Here is a 24,419-nt window from a genome sequence, read left to right on the forward strand (position 1 = left end):
GACTGACTAGCATTATTTGGAACTGACGTATCAACACCGACAACTAGTTGATCGTCTGTGTTTGAATTTTCGGTGTCGCAACTTTCATACTCTCCTCCTGAATCCTCACTCGAATCGTCAAACAAGGGGGTTTCCCATTCAGTATAGCTATTACCATCTTCAGTACATTCGTCAAATATTACGTTGTCGGAGGCAACAACATTATTATCATCTGCTATATAGATTCTGTAGCATGGTGAATCCACGTCGTATCCAACGAAAATACCTTCTTTGGATTTTCTTTGTGTTTTGGCTCTTCGATGGCTTTCTATAAAAACATAACACCGACTGCCGAAGATTCTCAACTTGGCAATACTAATTTTACGTCCGAACCACAAATCAGCGGGACTCTTATCCTTTTGAGAACTCGTTCCGGTTTGGTTCAACGAGAAAACGGCATAATTTACCGCCTCTGCCCATAAATTTTCATTCAGATTTCTAGCATGAATAGCCGATCGTGCCGCCTCGACCACAGTACGCATTTCCCTTTCGACACGTCCATTTTGTTCGGGTGTATACACACTTGTTCTGACATGAAATACCCCGAGCTGTTCAAGTATCTTCCTGGTATCGGCATTTCTAATTTCTGTACCATTGTCTGACTTAAGGCACTTAACATTTCTTCCAAATTGGTTTTCAGTCATCTTAAGGAATGCATTCAATTTGGCGGCGTTTTCGTCCTTCGTTTTCAAGAAATATACTGTTGTTATACTGATGTGAAATACGATGCTGCTTTCCATACACACAACCTTTACATACATAGCCGGACCAATCATCAATATAATTTATGGAGTGTTTTTTCAGAACTTCTCTAACTTGCTTGATATTCTGGTGAGCCAATCTCTCATGCCATGTTTTAATAGATACTGTCAGCATGCACCTGCCGGACTCCTCCTGGCGGAACAGCATTCTGTACAGATTTCCATCACGTTGAGCAATCGCTACAATTTCATTATTGTCCAAGGTTTTGAATACTGATTTATTTGCAGTCGCAGTTTGACGGTAACCCTTATCCAGCAATTGGGTAACAGACAAAAGGTTGAAGGCTATCTTAGGAACATACAAGACATTTAAAAGTACTATTTGGTACCACTCCTTTCCATTAAATGCCTCCAATTCAACATTTCCCCTTCCAGTACCTTCCAATTTGGTAGAGTCACCAATCATGATCTCCATTGGTTCCTCAAATTTGACAAAATTCTTAAGCCAGTCTGCCCTATGAGTCATGTGCTGCGTTGCAGCACAATCTTGAAACCACAAGTCCCTGTTTTCATTATTTAAATGAATATCATATACATTCGTCGTCGATAAACCAACTGAGACACAAGCACGACGACTGAACTTCCCTGAACTATTGTTGACATGTTCATTGCTCTTCAGATTTCCAGCTTCACCAGGGTTTCCTTTGGTGCATTCTTTCGCAAAGTGACCCTGTTGATGACATATATTGCACGCATAGTGACTTTTACAATAGGACAAATATTTGGAACAAGGTTTATTTTTGCAATATTTTTTGACGTGTCCTTTCATTCCACATTTAAAACATTCAACAGGTAAGCCATCAGACGTGTTTCTTTTTTGATTTGGCTTGCCGGAATTTTCACGCTTTGATACAAGAGCATTGTGACATTTAGCTCCATCCAATTGGTCGCCACTATTCAACCTGTCCTCCTCTAAACGTAAACGTTCAAACAACTTGGTCAGGTTTCTGTCCTCAGCAGTGGCGTTGTCCCAAGCAGTACGGAAGTGGTGAAGCTTGGGTGGCAAGACTCCTATTATTCTAGATATTATCCAACTTTCTTTTATTTCCTCACCTTCGGCCCTTAATTCTTCAGCATACTGCTGAACCGTCATGCAATTCTCAATCACGGACTTATTTGTATCATATTTGAAATTGAAAAACTGTCTTTGCAAATTCTCAATGATATGTTCTGACTTCTTACCATACAGGGTTTCAAGTTTGTCCAACATTTGGTGCGCAGACGTACAATTTGCAATTCTTCTTGCTATATTGCTGCTCACATTCAGCCCAACAATAGTCTGAGCCTCAAGGTCTTGCTTCATCCATGTCATTACATTCGCATCATTGTCCAGACCAGTGGGCTTCCTTTCTAAACCAGATGCCACAGGAAACAAGCCTCTCGATTTCATTGTCAAATTCAACTTAAATTTCCAGGAGATATAATTCACGTTTCCCTGTGAATCCTCAGTCAGGATCTCCATTTGTGATTTGATAAAATCCATTTTTTAATTTTCTCTTGATCTCCTTACTCAAATAAACGTAATAATTAATCACTTTCAGCAGACTCGTATGAATAATCTCAGACCGGCGAATTGCGTCATACTCTTAACGGCCACGTGCACAGTTAACAAGTCTGGGCCAATAACCTGTTGCTTTTTAATATCAGTATATTTAACAAAGGAACTTTTAATACAAACACTTTATGAACTAACTTAATACTAGCTTGACATATTACTACAAAATAATAACCGAATATATATATTTATAAGTTTAACGAGTATATAAAAGAAGGAAATAAAACGACTTTATTGCGCTGCCTTCCACGCATGGCTTCGTCTCTGCCGAGTAGCGTGGGTTTCTACGCGCCAAAAAGGAGGTTACTAGACCAGGCGACCAACATAAAAAATATAAGTAATGAACAATAAGAAAAAATAATTATCTTCAACAATAGGCGACGTCATTGGTTCAACAACCTCGCCAGGTGATCGACAACTTAGTAACGACAATTTTCGAAAGAGTCGACTTTCGAGAACTTTAAAATATCTAATAACTGGAATCTGTAAATATTACGGAGAAGTCACATTACAAAATGCTGGTTGTGATTTTTGTAGTTTGACACATGTTAGGTTATATGTATATAAATTACGAACTTTCCAATCAAATATTATCAAAGTGTTAAAAGAAGCAGTGGATTCCAAAGCATGAAAATAGTGTTTTTGGAATTTACGTGTTAAATACTGTTGATGAGATCGGGTCGCGGAATAAATATATATGGATGTGCATTTAGATTAATAGATTTAATATCATAATAGCATAAACAATGACATGTCGAAGATCTTAGATTATATTTACCAATAACGATATGACTGACTAGAGAGGAAAAGAGTTTCCAACGTTCTGTCCATAAATCTTCTTTGACAAGATTCTTTCCAAACGTTTTATTATCATTTCAGATTCGACTTAGCATTGGAATATTTCAATACAACTGTTCTACTCGTTTGACACAAATTCAAGATTTGTAAACAATACAAGCGCTATAAAAAAGATACAAGTGAATATTGAAATAGAAACTCTGTAACAAATTATTTTTTTTATAAATTATTACTTGGTAAAACTATTTATTTGAAAGTAGAAGAACACACTGTGAATTGTAACTTAAATTCTATACTAAGGATATTAGAATAGGAAGTTAAAGCTTAAGGGATTCATCTATTTTATTAAACTATTTATTTGAAATATGCTGATATTACATTGTTTTTAAAGTCTATAACGTGCAAGACAAACTTATCTAATTTAATACTGCTCTTGCTTGAGTAATTTCTGCATTGTATCTATTTAATACTTCTACTCCATAATATCTCTGTTGCAATTTTCCCCTCCGTGTCTGATCAAACGCTGAAAATAAAGAAGAAATCATATTATTATATATTGCTACATTATACTCAACAACATTAATTTAGAATAAAGAATGTATTAAAGAAAATAAAATATTTTTGAACAAAAAAAAACCGACTTCGAAATGCACTAAAAAGTGTAAAATAATTTCTGTATTATTTATACCAGTATTCCACAGCTATTCATAAAATCTACTTCATCATTAAATAGGATACTGAATACATTTCAACCTTTTTGGTTGGCAATTCACGATAGACCACAGTTTAGTCGCTCACCAGGTCTAGGGAGATTTTTAATAACGTGTGTGATTACCCTTTACAGCTTGCTTCTTACTTTGCGATCATATAAATGGCGGACAGAAATGTATTAGGTACGATAGGTGATAACCGATGATGATATGCTACAGATACACGATACAATGAAATTGCTATTATTTTTTTCAAAGAAACAATTATATGATCGTAAAGTAAGAAGCAAGGTGTACAGGAGAATCACACACGTTATTACAAATGTCCCTACACCTAGTAACCTGCGCGAGTTAAGTATGGTCTATACTCAAATGCAGTATAGTTATTCTGAAATGGGTCTGTTGATTCCCGTTCAATATTGTTTACTTTAAATTATCAAACGGGTCATTTGTTACAGGTTGCCGACGCATGAACTATGATGTTCGTAATACAAGAAAAATTTTTTATTTTGCACCGCCTCCGAAAAGGTTGAAATGTATTCAGTATCCTATTTAATGATGAAGTAGATTTTATGAATAGCTGTGGAATACTGGTATAAATGATATAGAAATTATTTTACACTTTTTAGTGCATTTCGAAGTCGGTTTTTTTTTTGTTCAAAAATATTTTATTTAACAGTTTTTAGTGGTACGTTTAGTATTTGTAGGATGTCGTAAGGAAAAAGAAGAAAACAATGTGAAATATATGTTTATTTGTTTTTGTTTTTAATGTTACGTCCCGACTAAGAACATTCCGTTGTCTCCAATTTCAAAATTACGAAAGCGTCAGCAATCAGGAAGTTGGTTCATTGACTGACCTCCTTGGAGTCACCAGCGTCAACAAATTCTCTCTTCCTCTCGAAACGCTGCGTCGAAAATATGTAGCAATGGTAGACATTCCAACAGGTCAATATACTACTGAACTCCTTCCTCCAAACCATGCGAAATCAGCATTTTCGACTCTAATAAAAAACCCGATTGCGGACAGTAGACACACAGTCGGCCATACAGTCGCGAGGTGCGCAGTCTCTCTGTCCGAGGAACGTTTAGTGTTGCGAAATACATCGAGCAGAGTTTCGTGAAAATCAACTGTCACACGAAAAGACTCAGTTCACTCGTTAAAAAAGACTCAAGTTTTCGAACCATCTACAATTAAAAAGCCATAGTGTAAAGCCATAGTTTCACTCATCAAGATCATTGTCCAACATCCGTGCGTCGAGAGGAAGAGAGAGAGAAGGGGGCAATCCATCAAATTAACCGTTTACCGTTTCTGTACATTTAAACATCCGGTGAGTCCAATCAAGATCAGGATACTCTGTCCTCAGTAATTAAAGGAATCATAATATCTTTTGAATACGCGTTATATTTTCTTACTTGTGTACCAATCAGATTTTTGTAACAATTCATTCTTTTATCAAAATATATAATAGTTATTTATTCAAAATTTGATCATAATTTAGTGCGTACTTTTCCAAACCTTGTATCCAGCGAGCGAGAGGCTTGTATAAGTCTAGACCGAATCCGAATCCTATATTATCTTTCCTTCCCAAAGAAGGTGTTTAAGCGTTGCGTCGGGTCATAACATACCGCAGAGTAGTCACCTACCACTACGCCTGCTCCGCACGTAACATTAAAATCTTTGATAAAAAAAGAAGTAAAAAAAAAAAATTAGAATATAAAATGGAAATGACAATTATGATAAAAAAAATGAAAATGATGATAAAATGAAACTAAATAAAATATTATAAAAGAAAGAAAAATAGAAATATAAGAAATGATATAAGATATTACAAATAGTATGAATGATGGGACAGGTGTTTTTCCCTTTTAATATTTCGGGCGGCGAAAGAAAACAAACTGTTCTATCTTCTGTTTTCACAAAGTATATTTATCAATAGCAGATATGCACTTACAGTTATATAATATTGTATCAAAATGTTAACTCGAGTACAAAAGGAAAAGTAAAGTGAAAGTAAGTCAATCAACGAGGTTCTCTCTAGGACGCTCTAAGAACGAATAGCTAAGGCCCTTCCTTTGTTCGTAGAGAAGCAGTTTCAGGTACAGAAGTGGGGAGAAGAAGGCGAAGGGGGGAAACGCCTGTTCTCACAATGAAAAATTAAAAAACATTATAAAACTTAAAATTAAAATAGTGTGAAATAATATTTGTTGTGGGCGCCCCTAACGCCGCCCCTACCGCCGCCCCTACCGCCGACCCTATGGTCACCCCTCCCGCCCCGCGGTCATCTTCCGCGGTCGGCACGGCGCTTTCTGCCAGCAGCCGTTCCTCTTTCTGTAACGTTAAATGTTTAATATTAATATCGTTCACCCATTTTACAATTAATTTTGTTTATTACTTCAGACGGAAATGTGTTAATTATTTTTTTGATGATATCTGTGAAACTCACTTCGCTGCGGCTTCACATCGGCCTCACTTTGTTCTGGTTGTTCTTCCTTGTGGTGGTGCGGCGTTTGTTGCTGCGACGGTTGTTGCTGCTGCGGGACTGTTTGTTGCTGCTTCATTTGCTGTTGCTGCAGCTGTTGCTTTCTTACAACCAATCCTACCCAAATTTTTGGCGACGGCCAAGTTACGAACGGCGAACAGCAGTCAGTTTCAATTAACACCTTGCAACGCTGCTTTCCATTGAACTTTTTTTTCAATATATTCTGTTGTGAGGTAAATTGTAACAATTATTATTTTTTTTTTTTTTTGAATTGTTTTGTAATAATTAATAAATAAAGAAGAGCGTCCAATTTTGCTTTCAGTAAGTAATTGTATTTGAAAACAAAGGGACCAAGTCTGCTTTAAGCGACTTATTTGTAAAAGAAGTGTGCTTGAAGCGACTAATTGTTAAAAGAAGTCTGCTATAAGCGAGCATAAAAGAAGTCTGCTTTAAGCGACTGATTGTTAAAACAAGTCTGCTATAAGCGACTGATTGATAAAAGAAGTCAGCTTGAAGCGATTTATTTATAAAACATGTCTGCTTTAAGCGACTGATTGCTAAAAGAAGTCAACTTGAAGCGACTTATTTATAAAAGAAGTCTGCTTGAAGCGACTGATTGTTAAAAGAAGTCTGCTTTAAACGACTGACTGATAAAACAAGTCTGGTTTAAGCGACTGATCGATAAAACAAGTCTGCTGTACGCGACTGATTGATAAAACAGGTCTGCTTTAAGCGACTGATTGTTAAAATAAATAAAGCGCGGCAAATCCTTTTTTTGAATCCTTTATCTTCACTGAAACCAGGTAGGTCTGGTATATGAAAGTATGGGTAGACGTACAAAAAGTGCATCCCGTATGAGACAGAGTCGTGCAAATGAATCAGATCATGCCAAACAATTACGTCTTTCTAAAAAACATAAAAGAACCGCAGAGGCACGGCGTGAAGAAAGTATTGATGAACGCCGTGCGTGATTGTCTGCAAAGCGGAAATATGCTCTTTCGAAATTATCGCGCGAAACGGTCGCTGAAAAAAAAACGTCGGCTAAGCATAATTTCTCATCGTTTAAAGAACGAATCTGCCGAGCAACGGTCACGTCGTATCGGATTAATCCGCAGGCGTTTAGCGAAGGAATCTGCGGAGAAACGATCACGCCGTTTCCGATTAATCCGCAGACATTTAGCGAACGAATCTGCCGAGGCACGATTACGCCGATTCCGATTAATCCGTAGACGTTTAGCTAACGAATCTGCCGAGAAACGATCACGTCGTTTCCGATTAATCCGCAGACGTTTAGCGAACGAATGAGAAATCGTACGCGAGAAGTACTACTAAGTGAACGTATCGAATCACGAAATACGCGTTTAAGGAATATGCGTGAACTAGCGAAAAATCGCAGAAAAGAACTTCTCCTTCAGGTAGACAACTTTAAATCGACTATTAATATTTTTGCTGATGTACCATGTGCAGTGTGTTACAAGACTTTATATCCGCAGCAACGTTACGCTTTGCACACGCAGCCTTTGTCTGGTCTAATTCCTGCAAATCTAATACAATCGGAGAAGATAACATGTTCTTGTTGCCTACATCATCTTAGAAAATGCAAAGTTCCATCTCAGGCATTCTGGAATAAAATGGAACTAATGTCTGTATCTCAGGAGATAGCAGATTTATCGGAAATCGAGAAACAAATGTTGTGCAGAATAGTACCGTTTCTTAAAATCATGAAAATTCAAAATCGTTTCAATCAGGATTGGTGCAAAGGTCAGGTAGTCCTATTTGCCCGCGATGTGTTCGAAGTAGCCGAGCAACTTCCACTTAGATTAAACGAAACCGGTATAATGATTGTAGTGGAAAGCCTCGAAAATTTGGAGCGACAAAGACAATTTGAAATAGACGTTGGCAAACTTTTACTAGCTTTACAATCGCTATTACAAAATAATGCTTTATACAAAGATGTGCGACCATGTTTTTCTAATATTACCAATATCATTTTGGAAATAGCTGATGTCGTTGAAGAGCCTTGTATTGTAAGAAACGAAATGGAAGTTACAGAAAGAAATACTGAATGAAACAGTAGATTTGTGAATGTTAGACATAATGTAGCTATTTTACGAGGCTCGTGCCATCAAGCTAGCGATCGCTTCAGTATTGAATCTCGCGGTAAGCAATGTACTGGCATAGCTGCAGTTGCTTCTGTTGCGTTTCATTTCCTCGACTCTAGTACGTGGTGCAGTACCGTGACTGCATTGAAGCGCGAAGTAATCCTGACCCCAGAGAAGTGAATGTCGACTATTTAGCCGTTGCCGAATTATTGCCACACATATCATTTAATAACAACAGAGTCAATATTAACATTGGCTATGAAATGGCTTTAAATGGTCATATTGATGTTGATAACGGCGATGAAAGATTTCCAAATTTAAAGAACGCTTTGATTACGTTTTTCCAACAGTATACGTATGGAATTGTTACTGCCAATTTTACATCAGTAGCTGTATCATGCGGTAACCAGTTGGAGAGTACCTACTATTGGTTGTATGATTCCCATGCAAGAGGTCCAAAAGGATATAAAGCATCGTCACGGGGCGTCTCATGCTGTATGAAATGTACTAATATTGATGATTTACACATCATCTTGCGTCGTAATTTATATGCTAAAGGAGGCAATAGCAATGTGCTAAATATCTATTCACTAACACCGGTAACAATAGCACCCGAAAGGAATAGATCTCCTGAAATAGAAAGGATACAACAACCATCTGTTGCGACCGCTCGTAGAGAATCCGGCGCAACAGAAATTATTTTCGCCACAAGCATGTTACGTTCGACTGACGAAGATGTTCCCAACATCGATAGTATGGTCTCTGTCAGTAATAATAATAATAACGCAGAAAATGACCCGATAAACCTTGCGAATATACATAGAAAAACAGTGCCTCCTTTAAACCTAGAAAGGGAGAGAAGGATGGAAGAACTGTGTTGGTTCTTTCTGTTTCCGGATGGTAAAAATGGATTCGGAGAGCATCGAGAGATCTCAATTACACCACTGGATTACTTCCAAGCGCGTATTCTGAGCAATGACAAACGATTCCAACGAACAGATTATTTGCTCTTCGCATTATCTGTTGTTGAATACTACCGCGCCAAAGCTAGCGTTTCAGTATCATGTAGAATGCGCCAAGGGTAACATACTCCACAGGGATTAGTAGATAATATGCACCTCACGATGAGAAATATAAGAGGATCGGCATCATACTGGAAACGATGCTGTTCGGAATTAATTGCCATGGTCCGAAGTCTTGGACCGCCCACATAGTTCGTTACGTTCTCTTGCAATGATCTAAATTGGCCAGACATGTTGAAAGCATTACTACTATCCGATGGTCGCCCCATTACCGAATTTGAAAACCTAACTTTTGCAGATCGACTAAAGTTGGTTCAGAGATACCCTGTAGTTATTGCAAGACAATTTACGTTACGTGTAAACGCGTTAATGCAGTATTTAAGAAACTCCGATTGCTTAGGTGGCGTTGTTATTGATTTTTGGCATAGAATAGAATTTCAGAACAGGGGAAGTCCACATTTGCACATGCTTCTTTGGTGTGGAAACGTACCTGATTTCCTTACCAACGAAGGCCGCAACGTTATTGAGAAAGTTGTATCTTGTTCATTGGAAGCAGAAAATCACGATATGAGGGACATAGTTCAAAAGGTCCAAATTCATAAACATTCTGCTACATGTTACAAAGATCGTAATAATCGTTGTTGTCGTTTTGGATTCCCCAGCCCGATAAGTGAAAGAACGATGTGCTTAGGTCCAGATGACACACTTGCGAATAATGGACGTTTCTGCGCACCTAAGAGAACAGGAAATGAAATTATGGGGAATAATTACAACCCAACTCTTTTAAAGCTTTGGGAAGCAAACATGGATATTCAACCTTGCGGAAATGTTACAGCTGTCGCATATTATATTGCTAAATACGCAAGTAAATGCGAGTCGCAGGACACAGGAAATATTATTAAAGAAGCCATTTTACGAGCGAAACGCCGGAGCGGTACCGTCCGGGATCAACTATTTTCGGTATCTATGGCAATTCTGTCTCAACAAGTGGTTAGTGCTCCAGAATGTGCTTATCGGTTATGTCATTTGCCTCTGAAAATGAGCTCGCGAAAAGCTGTATTTATAAATGGCTGTCGGCCTAAGCAGAGATATAGAATTTTACGATTCGAAGAATATGAAACATGATTTTTCAATAACATATTCGATCGTTACGTCAAGAGACCAGACAATCTAGAGGATTTGAGCTTAGCTGAATTTGCTGTCCGATATGAAACTGTTTCCAGTGGTATGTGGACAGAAGAGGATGGAGACGCAGAACTTCGAAATGACGATGAAGAAATATCAAGGTCGAAATTTATAAAATTAAAGGACAATACCCGAATGCGAATTAGAAATAAACCAGCTGTACTTCGCCACCGATATTATACCCTGAACAGTGACAGAGAACGATATTTCTATAACTTAATAGTGTGTGTTGGAGGTTCGGCTCACATCATTTATGACACTCGGCCAGCCGTTTTTAGAGTTTAGGGACATGGAAAACGCAGGTAAATGAAGAAGTACAATTTCGAAGGATAGTGGACATCCGGGTCTAATATCGTCGAGTTTTTAGTACATTTCAAAAGGTTAACAAATAGCCGCGTCATAAATGATGGAGTTTTCGCCAGGGCAGACGTGGTTGGTTTTCTCTCGATCCGCGTGAACCGTTAGGGTCACAGGTACCAGCAAGCGACCTTGGGGAATTCCAGAAACGTCACCAGGGCCCGCTCACATAAAATCACCCCTTGTTCCCACCCTCAACGTGTTCAAGGAGTGGGAACAGTCACAGCGTTGTGGGAGCAAAAATGGCCTAGACCAGGCAGATTGTTTTTGGACACGGTGCGAGATTGACGTGTCTCTTTCTGGGAAGCACACTTAGCTTCAAGTCAAAATAACATATCGGGAAGCACATGTCGCTTCATGACCAGGCAGGAGGTTATAAGAGCTTCAATTTGTTAGTAAATAAATTATTGTTTTGCTAAAGGGTGTTGTTTTATCACGGACCCAAAGCCGTCTATTTCTTTGGGTGGTCCTTCGAGAACTACACACGTCAAGACCATATTCGGGGCACTTACAAGTGCTATACGCAGGAGTGTGAGCAGACACAAAGGGTGTGTCAAGCATCACTCTAAACATTGGTCCTTCGAGCCGGATACCGGTAACACTTTATCAGGATTAAGTGATTAGTGGAAAAGTGCAGTGAAGGGTAATCCATTGTTGTTTGGATCTCTTCTGCCACAAGACCAGTTACGTGAGATTGGTGCAGCACGCAGTAGCTACAGATCCAAAACGTTTGAAGTTACGGAGAGAGCTGGAGATACTAGTCCAAGGGGGAGCAGAGAGGCGACAATCGGAACAGCATCCAGCATCCGCAGCCAGCAGCCGCAGCATCCAGCAGCCGCAGCATCTAGCAGCCGCGACATCCAGCAGCTCCAGCGTCCGACGGCCAAGCATACAAGTGTTGGCTATCACACCCTGGTCAACGTAAGTCCTTTCCAATAAGATACCCTCTGACTTGCACATTTGATTAAAATTCCAAAATGGAAGCGCAACTGAAACCACTTGTAGCTGAGCGTGGCATAATCAAGGCGTCATTAACCCGCTTCAAACGATTTTGTAAAGAATCCGCGACCAATTCGTCATTAGCTTCATGTCGGAAGCGTTTAGAATCGGGGACCGAATTATTAAAAGAATTCAACGCGGTTCAGAAGAAAATCGAATTACTTGTAATTGACACCGAGTTGGAAGCGGCGCACGAAGGAGAGCGCGAATCATTTGAAAATATATATTTCGATGTAATTGGAGAACTGGAGGAATATATTAAAGGGGTAGAGACTCCTCGTGGTGAAGCTTCGCGATCTCCAGTAAGCCCTGCTCCCAGCTCGATGACGGATAATGCGCAGGGTTCCATTCGACTACCTGTCATTAATCTGCCAACCTTCGATGGCAAATTTAGCGAGTGGCTAGAATTTAGGGTTACATTCGATTCGTTGGAACATCAGAACAACGCGTTGTCTGATGTACAAAAATACCACTACCTGAAATCGGCAGTAAAGGGTTCCGCTGCAAGGGCAGTAAAGGCTTTAAATATTTCAGAGGGAAATTACAAATTAGCGTGGGAAACTTTGAAGAATCGGTATCAAAACCCATTAGCGTTACGTAAACATCATATGGATGCGTTTTTGGACCTACCTTCGATCCAAAAACGATCCAAGACTGAGTTGCAAAATTTCATTGACGATGCGTCCAATAATTTGTCTGCTTTGAAGACACTAGGGGAACCAGTCGAAACGTGGGATTTTATAATAGTTTCCCTGCTTGTTCGGAAATTGGATGTTGTGACGTCCAGAGAATGGAGGGACCGGTTGGCCATATCCATTGAACGACTTACGTTTAAGCATTTTGTAGAATTCATTGAAGAGAGGTCAAAAACTCTCGAAGTAAGTGAAATGCAGGGAACAATGGAAGGTAACGACCGTCGAGTGAAGGCAGGTATTCGTGGAGCGGTTCGCTCAACTACGCACGTAATCAGCACATCGATGCAATGCCCAGCATGTCAAGACAGTCATCCATTGTATACTTGTAAACCTTTCAAGGAATTAGATCATAAACAAAAACGGCTAATCATACAGAAAACGGGTCGGTGTTATAATTGTTTGGCTACCGGGCATAGAGTTCAAAATTGCACTAGGAAGCGATGCCAGATTTGCGATAAGTTACATCACACATTGCTGCATATTGCGGGTCCGTCGGCAGAAGCATCATCGGCTAAGGGGGTCGAAACTCCGGACTCCAGTAATGCATTGATGGTATCAGAGTGTGGACCTTTATCCGCCGCGAACGTGGCTAATAGGTCCGCGGAATACACTGTACTATCCACAGCCGTGGTGTACGTAGAAGACAACCAAGGGATAAAACGCGAGTGTCGTGTTAGATTCGGGATCGCAGGTACATCTAATTTCGAGAGAATATTGCCAGGAGGTTGGTGCACGGGAAACGCCGATAGAAACAAGGGTTTCAGGTTTAGGGAAGGCAATAAATTCTATTAAGGGCCGAGTAGGATTGAGAATCTTTTCAAGGGTGAATAATTTTCAAGCAAGGATTGAATGTTTGTCAATCGAGACCATCACATCCGATCAGCCAAACATTCCGTTAGATCAATCGCGAATTCCTATGCCACCTAATGGCGCACTGGCAGATCCAGCCTTTGCAGATTGTCGGAAAATAGATTTACTCATAGGCGCGGGTCTATTTTGGAGATTATTGTGCATAGGTCAACAACAAGCAGGTAGGGAGTTGGTGTGGCAGAAGACCCAACTCGGGTGGGTGCTCGAAGGTAAATTAACCTGGCCACAAGGTCATCAGGAAGCAGTCAGTAATTGTTGCGTGGTGACTAACTCACAATTACACAATCAATTAGAGCGGTTCTGGAGAATAGAAGAAGTCAGCGACATTCAGAATGTAGGCTCAGACGCGTGCGAGCATTATTTTCAGACTACAACGACGCGTCACACGGATGGTCGATATATAGTCAGAATTCCGTTTAAGGAAAATATCATACAGCTAGGGTATTCGAAGGATCAGGCTGAGCGTAGATTGCGGTCATTAGAAAGGAAGCTTGGGAAACAGCCTGACTTGCGGGCACAGTACATAGAGTTTATGTCAGAATATGAAAGCTTAGGGCATATGTCCAAAATGTCAGAAATCGCAGATGATTCTCATACAGGTTTTTATCTTCCGCACCATGCCGTATTCAAGGCGCAAAGTACGACCACAAAACTTCGCGTTGTCTTTGATGGATCGGCAAAATCATCATCGGGGCTATCATTAAATGACTGTCAATTAATCGGATCTCCCGTGCAGAACGATCTATTGTCGATTCTGCTTAGGTTTCATAAGCATAGGTATGTGATTTCAGCGGACATTGCGAAAATGTACCGCCAAATTCTGGTACACCCAGAAGATAGGAAATTTCAGCGACTTCTATGGCGCCCAGACCCACAACAACCGGTTGGGTTTTTTGAACTCAACACGGTTACCTACGGTACCGCATCAGCCCCGTTTCTAGCCACACGGGTGTTGAAACAAATAGGGTTTGATTGTGAAGGAGTTCATCAAGGTGTTAGTCGGATCATCATAAATGATTTCTATGTCGACGACCTTCTGACAGGAGCCTCCTCCATTGCAGAGGCCAAAGAGATTAAGCAGGTTCTTACCACTATTCTGGAACAGGCAGGGTTTCCCCTGCGTAAATGGGCATCGAATTGCAGCGTTATTTTATCAGAAAATGATGCCCCCGATTCAAGCAAGCAGATAAGCGCGGACAAGGATCCGAAAACGCTTGGTTTGTTATGGACCTCCGAGGACGATACTCTTCATTTCTCAATATCGTTAATGACTCATCCTCGAGTCACGAAACGGGCGATATTATCGGAACTCGCGCAGATTTTCGACCCGCTCGGATTAATAGGGCCCACAACGTGCAAGGGAAAAATGATTATGCAGGAACTGTGGCAATTAGGCTTAGGTTGGGATGAATCCATATCGCAAGATCTGCATGGAAGATGGACTCAGTTTCGAAGTATGATTAGGGAATTGGAAGGATTAAGGATTCCTCGGTGCGTTTTACACACTACTCATTTTGAATCGGTTGAGATACATGGGTTCTCTGACGCGTCCGAAAAGGCATACGGCGCTTGTGTATACATTCGGCAGGTAACGGAGTCAGGTACTTGGATGACACACTTATTGTGTTCTAAATCGAGGGTGGCTCCATTGAAGGTAGTTTCCTTACCACGACTGGAACTATGCGGGGCAGTGCTGCTAGCACAATTGATGAGCAAGGTGAAGGAATCGTTTCAATTCCCATTTGAAAATGAATATTATTGGTCGGACTCTACAATTACAATCGCATGGATACGCGGATTAGCAACGCGTTGGAAAACATTCGTCGCGAATAGGGTCGCAGAAATTCAGAGACTAACAACAAGTAATCAATGGAGGCATGTGGGTTCACATGACAATCCCGCTGACCTCATATCACGTGGGTCCACACCTTCGGCTCTATTAAATAATAATTTGTGGTGGTTCGGTCCGGAATGGCTCGCAGGTGACAAAGCACAGTGGCCATCGACGATAGAGGAGAAAATAGACTTACCAGAAGAGAGGACGCCAAAAACGGTGATGACCTTATCGGAAAATAGGGACTTTGACATATTTAACAGATTTTCAAGCTACACTCGATTAGTGCGTGTCATAGCACACTGTCTAAAATTCATTAACAAGGGTCGGAAAGGGTTAGACAGTTGTAACGAAGGTTCAAGTCTTTCATTGGCCGAGTTACAACGTTCAGAAGAACGGCTATTACATATTGCACAACGAGAAATATTTTCGGATGAACTGACGGCATTAAAAACAAAGGGCACGGTTAGCGGGTCCAGTTCTTTGGCATCACTGCATCCTTTTTTGGACGATAAGGGTTTGATTAGGGTGGGTGGCAGGCTATCTAGGGCTTCAATTCCATACGCACGGAAGCATCCAATAGTTTTACCAAATAAGCACCCACTTACGGATCTAATAATAAATTACGAGCATGTCAGACTATTACATGCCGGGCCAACGCTTGTTCTAGCATCGTTACATAAACGCCTTTGGCCGATTTCAGGTAGAGGTAACGTACGGCGAGTATTACATAGGTGTGTTAGGTGTTTTCGAACAAGTCCCCGTAGCATGGGGTACCAAATGGGTCAACTACCTGCGGCACGCGTGACTCCAGCTCGACCGTTCTCTACCTGCGGAATTGATTATGCGGGCCCCTTCTTTATTAAAGAAGGTGTACGCGGTAGACTAACTAAGAAGGCATATTTATTCCTATTTGTATGCTTTGTAACAAAGGCTGTACACCTCGAATTGGCTACAGACCTTAGCACAGAGGCTTTTTTAAATTGTTTGCGACGATTTATTGCTCGTAGAGGACGGTGTCGGTGCATAGTCACAGACAATGGAACAAATTTTATTGGCGCGCGGAACCAGTTTGATGAATTGGAAATATTAATAAATAAGAAGGATCACAACCTGAAAATATCTGATTTTTTAAGTAAGGAAGGTATTGAATGGCGATTGAACCCCCCTCACGCTCCTCATTTCGGAGGGCTTTGGGAAAGTGCGGTCAAATCTACGAAATGTCATCTATCGAGAGTGATTGGTGAACAGCGTCTAACGTTTGAAGAACTTTATACTTTAGTAGTGCAAGTCGAGGCGTGTCTTAATTCACGTCCCTTAACTCCCATATCCTCTGATCCTTCGGACTTGAACCCTCTTACACCGGGTCATTTCTTAATCGGAGACTCGTTAAGTGCCTTACCAGAGCATGACTTACGAGACATTAACACAAACAGACTAGGCAGATATCAACTGGTGCAGCAGATGCTTCAACATTTTTGGCAAAGATGGTACAAGGAGTACTTGCATCAGATGCAACAACGGGTGAAATGGCGAACAACAATGTCATTTTCTGTAAATATAGGCACATTGGTGGTCATCAAAGACGACAATTTACCACCCCTGAGATGGAAGCTGGGTCGAATCTTAGAACTACATCCTGGTGCAGACGGAATAACAAGAGTAGTTTCAGTGAGAACTGCGGACGGTATTTTAAAACGATCGGTGAATAGACTGTGTGTGTTACCGATTGAAGGTGATAACGGAACTCTAAATGAAACCAAAAACCACGAAGGGACACGTCCTTCAATCAGTGTGGAATGTAAATAGCGACATTTATGTTATGTATAAATTAGATTATAGTTATAATTATAGTTCATAAAATGTATATATCTGGGAGATATTATTGTGACCAGTTCTCACGATGCATGTATTAGCACTATTAACTGTAACGCTATGCTATAGCCTTTACGTTCGGTGGTTTATGATTTAAGGTTGAAGTCACGAACGACTTCAAGGCGGGCGGGATGTTGGAGGTTCGGCTCACATCATTTATGACACTCGGCCAGCCGTTTTTAGAGTTTAGGGACATGGAAAACGCAGGTAAATGAAGAAGTACAATTTCGAAGGATAGTGGACATCCGGGTCTAATATCGTCGAGTTTTTAGTACATTTCAAAAAGTTAACAAATAGCCGCGTCATAAATGATGGAGTTTTCGCCAGGGCAGACGTGGTTGGTTTTCTCTCGATCCGCGTGAACCGTTAGGGTCACAGGTACCAGCAAGCGACCTTAGGGAATTCCAGAAACGTCACCAGGGCCCGCTCACATAAAATCACCCCTTGTTCCCACCCTCAACGTGTTCAAGGAGTGGGAACAATCACAGCGTTGTGGGAGCAAAAATGGCCTAGACCAGGCAGATTGTTTTTGGACACGGTGCGAGATTGACGTGTCTCTTTCTGGGAAGCACACTTAGCTTCAAGTCAAAATAACATATCGGGAAGCACATGTCGCTTCATGACCAGGCAGGAGGTTATAAGAGCTTCAATTTGTTAGTAAATAAATTATTGTTTTGCTAAAGGGTGTTGTTTTATCACGGACCCAAAGCCGTCTATTTCTTTGGGTGGTCCTTCGAGAACTACACACGTCAAGACCATATTCGGGGCACTTACAAGTGCTATACGCAGGAGTGTGAGCAGACACAAAGGGTGTGTCAAGCATCACTCTAAACAGTGTGTCACATTCCATTTCGTGATGAAAGTACACTTATGTCCGAAAACGAACCTTCGGAACAATGTTTTCTTCGACGGCAACACGAGTTGAAACCTATGATGGGTAACGCAACCGTCGAACAATTTACTCACACAGAGCAAATTATTGAAGCGGCGCTCGCCCAGGCTGCTGCTTTAAATGTTGTACACGAAGAAGAAACTAATGAACATTTAAGACATCCAGTCAGAATTCATGCTGACGAAACAATACATTACGATCAAGTTGATTTATATGAAGAGCAACAGCAAGAAACAATTGCAATGCCAGAAGACGTGTTCCTTAATCGTATTCGATGTCTTAATATTCAACAGAAAGACTTATTGAAATCAGTTTCCGCAGTAATTGAGAAAGATATTAAAGAAAATGATGATGAAAATAGGGAACAAATGTTGTTTTTTATTACCGGAGGAGCTGGTAGCGGTAAGTCGTTTATTTTAAAATTACTTGTTGAACATGTTAAACGCTGCTATAATCCTACAGTTGATACGATGATAAAACCATCTTTCATTGAAGTAGCTTCTTTGACTGGCGTCGCCGCCCGTCAAATATTCGGGAAAACTATGCATTCCATGTTCTCCTTGACTATTGAAAAAGGTACTGCAATGACGTATCGGCAACTGACAGGACAAAGACTCGAAGAGGAGAGACGAAAGTGGCGTCATACAAGGTGGTTGATTATTGACGAGATATCAATGTTATCTTATGAGAATTTGCGAATAATTCATTTAAGATTGCAAGAATTCAAAAGCAATGATAAACTATTTGGCGGCGTAAATGTACTTCTCTTCGGCGATATCATGCAGTTGCCCCCAGTAAAAGGACACTGGTGTTTTGAACAGCCACATTGGTGTACTGCAGAAATTAATTTATGGCGCCAATTTTCATTCTGCGAACTCACCATTAATATGCGACAAAGAGATGACGTTGAGTTTATCGACTTACTGAATATCCTTCGGTTTGGAGAAGTGACAACTTCTCAACTACAAATACTATGCGAACGAAGAAGTGTTCCCCTAACCGGAGAGTTCAAGGATGGTGCAGCAGTAAGAATATTCCCAACGATAAAATTAGTGGATGAATATAACACAAAAATGACAGATGAATTAGCAATATCACGTCGAATGTAGGTCATTGATTCAATAGATGAGTCCCGTGAGGCAGCTACATATGGAAAAAGGCCACCAGAAAATGTCATACCTGTAAATGTAAATAACTGTGGCGGACTGTTACAAAGAATAATATTAACTGAGGGATCTCGAATTATGCTGCGACGAAACCTATCAATTTCTGATGGTTTGATAAACGGCGCAATGGGAATAGTAAAGAAATTTACATGGCCGGCATTTCGAAGAGATCAACTAGAACAGGGAGAATTGCCGGATTCAGTACTTATAAAATTTGACGACGAAACCATTGGAAATAGATTGAAAGATATTGATGGTAACATTCCAATATCTCCAGTTTCAGCAACGTTTCACGCGACAAAAGGATTTAGAGACGTCGAGCGCAGAATGTTACCACTTATTCTAAGTTGGGCAGTAACGGTGCACAAATTACAAGGGACTACATTGAACAAAGCTGTAATTGATCTTGGCAAAAAGAATTTTGCAAAAGGCCAAATTTACGTTGCACTTAGTCGTGTAAAAAGTTTAGATGGTCTAGATGTATCTGATTTAGCACCAAACAAAGTCCTCGTTGAACCTCATGACGAGAGAGCACTCGCAGAAATGCAAAGATTACGACAGTTGCTTTTACAAAGAAACAGTCCAAATCAGCTTCCAGCGCCTGATATGTGAAGAAGCAAGCCAAGCCTTTTTTTATTTGTTTTATTATTAGCGACCAATTAGTAAAGAAACTGACGAAGTTTACTTGCAGGGACAAGTTTGAAAAATCGCGCTCGCTACATTCCTTGCAGAATAACCCTAAAGAATAGGTTTTTTGCAATAACGATAGTTATTAAGAATAAGAAGTTACATATATTTTTGTAAATGAAATTATGGTGGAAAGATGTACAAGATGTGAAAAGTTTCATCGCAATCGGTGTATTCCTTATAGAGTAGCGGTATAGAATCGGATTTTGCAATAACAATATTTATTATTATTACATGTACATGCATACTGGATTTCGATCGACGCGATATGTGTATAGAAACAGTAGAGAATCGGCGACTGGATGCTGACTCATACACCAGTAGAGACACGTAGGCATACGTAGAATTCAATGTAGTAGTAACAATAGTTTTTCAGGAATATCTCGGAAACTAAAACTTTCCGTTAATTAAGCATAATGAAAAAGTTGTTCAGAATCATGTCCCCGACAACATATTAAAAGGTCATTGAAATCGTCCAATCTTGACATTAAAAACTTCCTGCATTTTGCAACAATGAAAAATTGAAAAATTTTTTTTTAATGGGACTAATCGGAAGACATTCCCTACAAGATGCAAAAGGTTTCGTTCCGATTGGTCCATCCATCTCGGGGTAATCGGTGAACACACACAAAAAAAAATAATACATACTGATCGAATTGCGTAACCTCCTCCTTTTCGAAGTCGGTTAATAAGATTTAATATTTCTTTTACCTTGTGACGAGAGTCACTTACGTCACGCGGCGCCGGCGCAAACACGCGACGAGCCCGCGCGCCGCCCGCCGCAGCCGCTACGCGGCGCCGGACCCCGAGCCGCTCGCGCTAGCCAACAGGCCGCGAGCGAAGATATAAAGGGCAGCCAGCGGCGATAAAGACAGAATTCTCTGGAAGTGCGAACCATCCGTTCAAAACGACAAAAGAGCATTCGCGATCGACTGGGACGAGACCCACGATCGTACCGGACAAAAGGACCGCGTGAAATCGAGCGTAACGGGACCGCTGTCCCATCGAGACCGCGCCGCGCCGCGTTACCGGATCAAATCGCTCAGCGCCCGCGCGCGCCTCCGTAGCTATAAGACCGCGTAGTACTAAGTTAGCTGTAAGCGCGTCCCCTGTATCATAACATCCTCCCAAATAGTACGTAAGACAGATTAGAATATATTAATACGTTCGGTTGCCATTGCGTTACAGACCGACTTGTACTAACGAACGGACCGTCACCTGCCACGACGGAGGACGAATAAACAATACGTTTACCTACGCACCGCTAATTATTTATCGACCAATCCCATTCCTCACGCAGCTGCTGTCTCGGGACGAGAGCCGAACGCGGTACTGCAGCGCTCGACGCTACCTACTCGAGCGCACCCGGTTACCGCGTTACAACCTCAAACATATTTCCTGATATATCCTGCGAGAATGTAATTGCATCTTTTCTCGGAGTACGTTTCTGTTATTAATCCTAGTATTTCATTCCACAATGTTTAATTTGTTTAATGGATCTATTCAAATTCTCTACTCCATAATTTTGGTGGTAATTTCCTCATCAATGTCTGCATAAATGCTGAAAATAAAGAAAAAGAAATCATATTACTATATATTGATACATTGTCCACAACAACATTAATTTAGAATAAAGAATGTATTAAAGAAAATAAGCTTTAAAATTAGTTTTATCTTAAACATACTTCCAGATATATCTTGTAAGAAAGTAACTGCATTCAATTTCCACATGTTTTTCACTATAACCTATACCTGTCAAAACGATCTACAGCTTTCTAAAAGCAATAATATTAAAACATATGGCGTCCAAAAGACACAGCATCCAAACGGCACGGCGTCCAATAGGAACGCGCCAGAACGCGTTGGTATGTAGCTTCGAGTCCCACACTGCCCGAGACCTCTCCTAACTCGACGGGTTCCTCGCTTACGTAAATGTATTTTCTTGCTGTCAAAATATATTTAAAAAAAAACAGGTTAGGTTAGGTTAGGTTAGGTTAGGTTAGGTTGGGTTGGAGAAGAGGACGCTCTGAAGGAGTGATGCAGAACACGGGTGAGCTTTCGTTTATTAATATACTTAATCATTTATTTTGTGTGCTTGAGATCTTGTGAGAACGTGCGAGTGTGTGCGAGTGTGAGTGTGCGTGTGCGGGATGTATGTAACAGGTATCAGGACATCATGGCTGAAAGCAGAAGAGAAGGTGGTGAGGTAGAAGAAGAGCGACGATGACTCCAGAAAAGAAGAGGCGGAAACTGATGACAGACGTGGTTGGGACGTTGCAGTGGAGAAGAGGACGTCCTTAGGGGGTGAAGCAGAACTCAGGTATTTATTTCTTTATTACTTACATAATTAATTATTTATTTTGTGCGTGTTGATGCTTGATTGAGGGCTTGTGCGAATGTGAGAGTGGGTGTGCGGTGTGTATTCGTTAGGATTCCAGACAACATGACTGAAAGGAGAAGAGTAGAGGCAAGGATTGACGATAGACGTGACTGGGACGCTGCAGCGGAGAAGAGGACGCCTTCAATGGGTTAATCAGGATACAGGTATTTATTGGTTTATTTATTTATATATTTATTCATTTATTTTGCGAGAATGTGCGAATGTGGGTGAGTGTATGTGTGCGAGTGTGCGTGGGACAGGTCATCGAGGATTGCAGCCTACGAAGACGTGGCACAGTCAACCGGGGAAAGGACTCGCCCCGGGACCTGGCTGTGTTGAAGAGCAAGCCCTGCTGAAGCAGGTGAACACATGGCGCGATCACCCGTTGAGCAGGAGCTCCGGTTCCTGGTCGTGGCCGAAAAGAAAACTCCTGACCTCGCTTTGCAGGCTGGTGAAGACATGGCGCGATCACCCGTTGAGCAGGAGCTCCGGTTCCTGATCGTGGCCGAAGAAAACCTGTTATATATCCAAAAGGATGAATAGGTACTGGTGGCCCACACAGGGGAGAGGTTTTAGTGGGTAGTATACCCAGCCACAGGACTGTTCCCTCTGGACCACCTGCTCAAGGTCGCCCCTTCTGGGCTGAGACTTACTTTTGGGCTAAACCCCACCCTTCGGGGTCGGGTTGCCAGGTTGCCCCCTCAGGGCGGGTATGAGTCCCACACTGCTCGGGCCCCCTCTAGCCGATTAGACGAAAGGGGAACCATCCCGCGCATGCATAAATGCATTTCCTCTCCTAAAAAAAAAAGAAAGGTTAGGTTAGGTTAGGTTAGGTTCCACGGATCTGGCCAAGTGTACTCGCTGGGCGGGGCGATGATACCCCGACGTGGCGCGTCCCCAGGTGGCGGATAGGGGAATGCTCGCCATGCACTTTTCGGAGTGTATGTAGGGTAGGAGTGAAATAAAATAGCTCCCGCGGACCAAACACCAAGGGAAGGAAAACCCATCAAAACCTCCCCTGTGACTGTGGGATAGAATACAGGCACGGTAACCCCTGCCTGTCGTAGGAGGCGACTAAAAGGGGGCGCTTGCTGCTGTCGAGTAGCCTCGCAGATGACCCGGGGTGATGCCGGTGGGATCTACGGATCCTGGCAGGGTCTCCCTTGCCGGTAAGGCCTGGGTCGGAGAGGCGAAAAGGTGGCTGCAGAGTCGTTGAGTTCTCCAGGGGCCAGGCTGCGTGGCGGTCTGGTGCGGGTAGCGAACCCGGAGTGCCCTAGCAATGATACCGTAACCCAGTGGTCACGTTTCGCTGGAACGGATGGCTTGCCTTCATTGCTCTATAAAAAATCCCTAGCCCCAAACTGCGGTGCGCGGTGAGGAGGGCGTGCCCGGAGTAAGCGCCAGGCATGGCTGATGGGTGCATCAGTCTCTAGCGGCCAACCCCGGGGTACCTGGCGACACCCCGGGTGTACTAGCCTTACCTGGGTAAGGCGGCTCTGCCCGGATGGACCCATGGACCGACCCTCTCGTGGAACCATTATGGATGGAATTACTAAATCAACAAATAAACAAACTGGACTGGATTTAACGGAAACGACCATGGCTACGAATCAGGACGTGAGACAGGCAGCTAGCGAGGTGGACCTGGTGCTGCCCGGCACTAGTGGAGCGACGGATGCGCGCCAGCTATCCGTTCAACTTTCTAGGGTGGACGCGGAATGGTCTACCCTGAGGTCGGGGCGATGAAGGGGCGGGGTCTCCCCAGCGGCCTCGGATGCCGCTGCATCTCGGGACGGCGAGGACTCGGACGAGTCAGTCGCTTCGACTGTGTCCTTGGAGAGACGGCCGGCGAAGAGGAGGGGCCGTCCGCCGACCACCGGCGTGTACTCGCAACTCGCCGCGGCGAAGCAAATGCTCCTGGAGGTACAACGCCAGGAGCTGGAACTCGCGGAGGAGAAGAGGGCACTGGACCCTGCCGAGGTCCCTCCCGAGCTGAGTCGAAGTAGCAGGTC

General features: G+C 42.0%; 1 protein-coding gene across 1 annotated transcript; it reads left to right on the plus strand.

Annotated features, from left to right (window-relative positions):
- Positions 1-11,986: 11,986 nt before the first annotated feature.
- LOC114882090 lies at positions 11,987-21,268 on the plus strand. Its single transcript, XM_046286216.1, has 5 exons — positions 11,987-13,427; positions 13,543-15,935; positions 16,659-17,078; positions 17,381-17,489; positions 21,216-21,268. Exons 1-5 carry the CDS (start codon positions 11,987-11,989, stop codon positions 21,266-21,268), a joined length of 4,416 nt encoding a protein of 1,471 aa, XP_046142172.1.
- The last annotated feature ends 3,151 nt before the right edge of the window (positions 21,269-24,419 follow it).

The sequence above is a fragment of the Osmia bicornis genome, chromosome 6 (assembly GCF_907164935.1).
Source record: "Osmia bicornis bicornis chromosome 6, iOsmBic2.1, whole genome shotgun sequence".
Lineage (NCBI taxonomy): Eukaryota > Metazoa > Arthropoda > Insecta > Hymenoptera > Megachilidae > Osmia > Osmia bicornis.

Bases quoted from the DNA above. Each gene is read 5' to 3' on its own strand.
- LOC114882090 (XM_046286216.1), top strand. From the start codon at position 11,987: ATGGAAGCGCAACTGAAACCACTTGTAGCTGAGCGTGGCATAATCAAG. The intron at 13,428-13,542 runs GTTGGTGCACGG...ATAATTTTCAAG, and splicing joins CGAGAGAATATTGCCAGGAG to CAAGGATTGAATGTTTGTCA. The intron at 15,936-16,658 runs GTGGGTGGCAGG...ATTGGTGAACAG, and splicing joins ACGATAAGGGTTTGATTAGG to CGTCTAACGTTTGAAGAACT.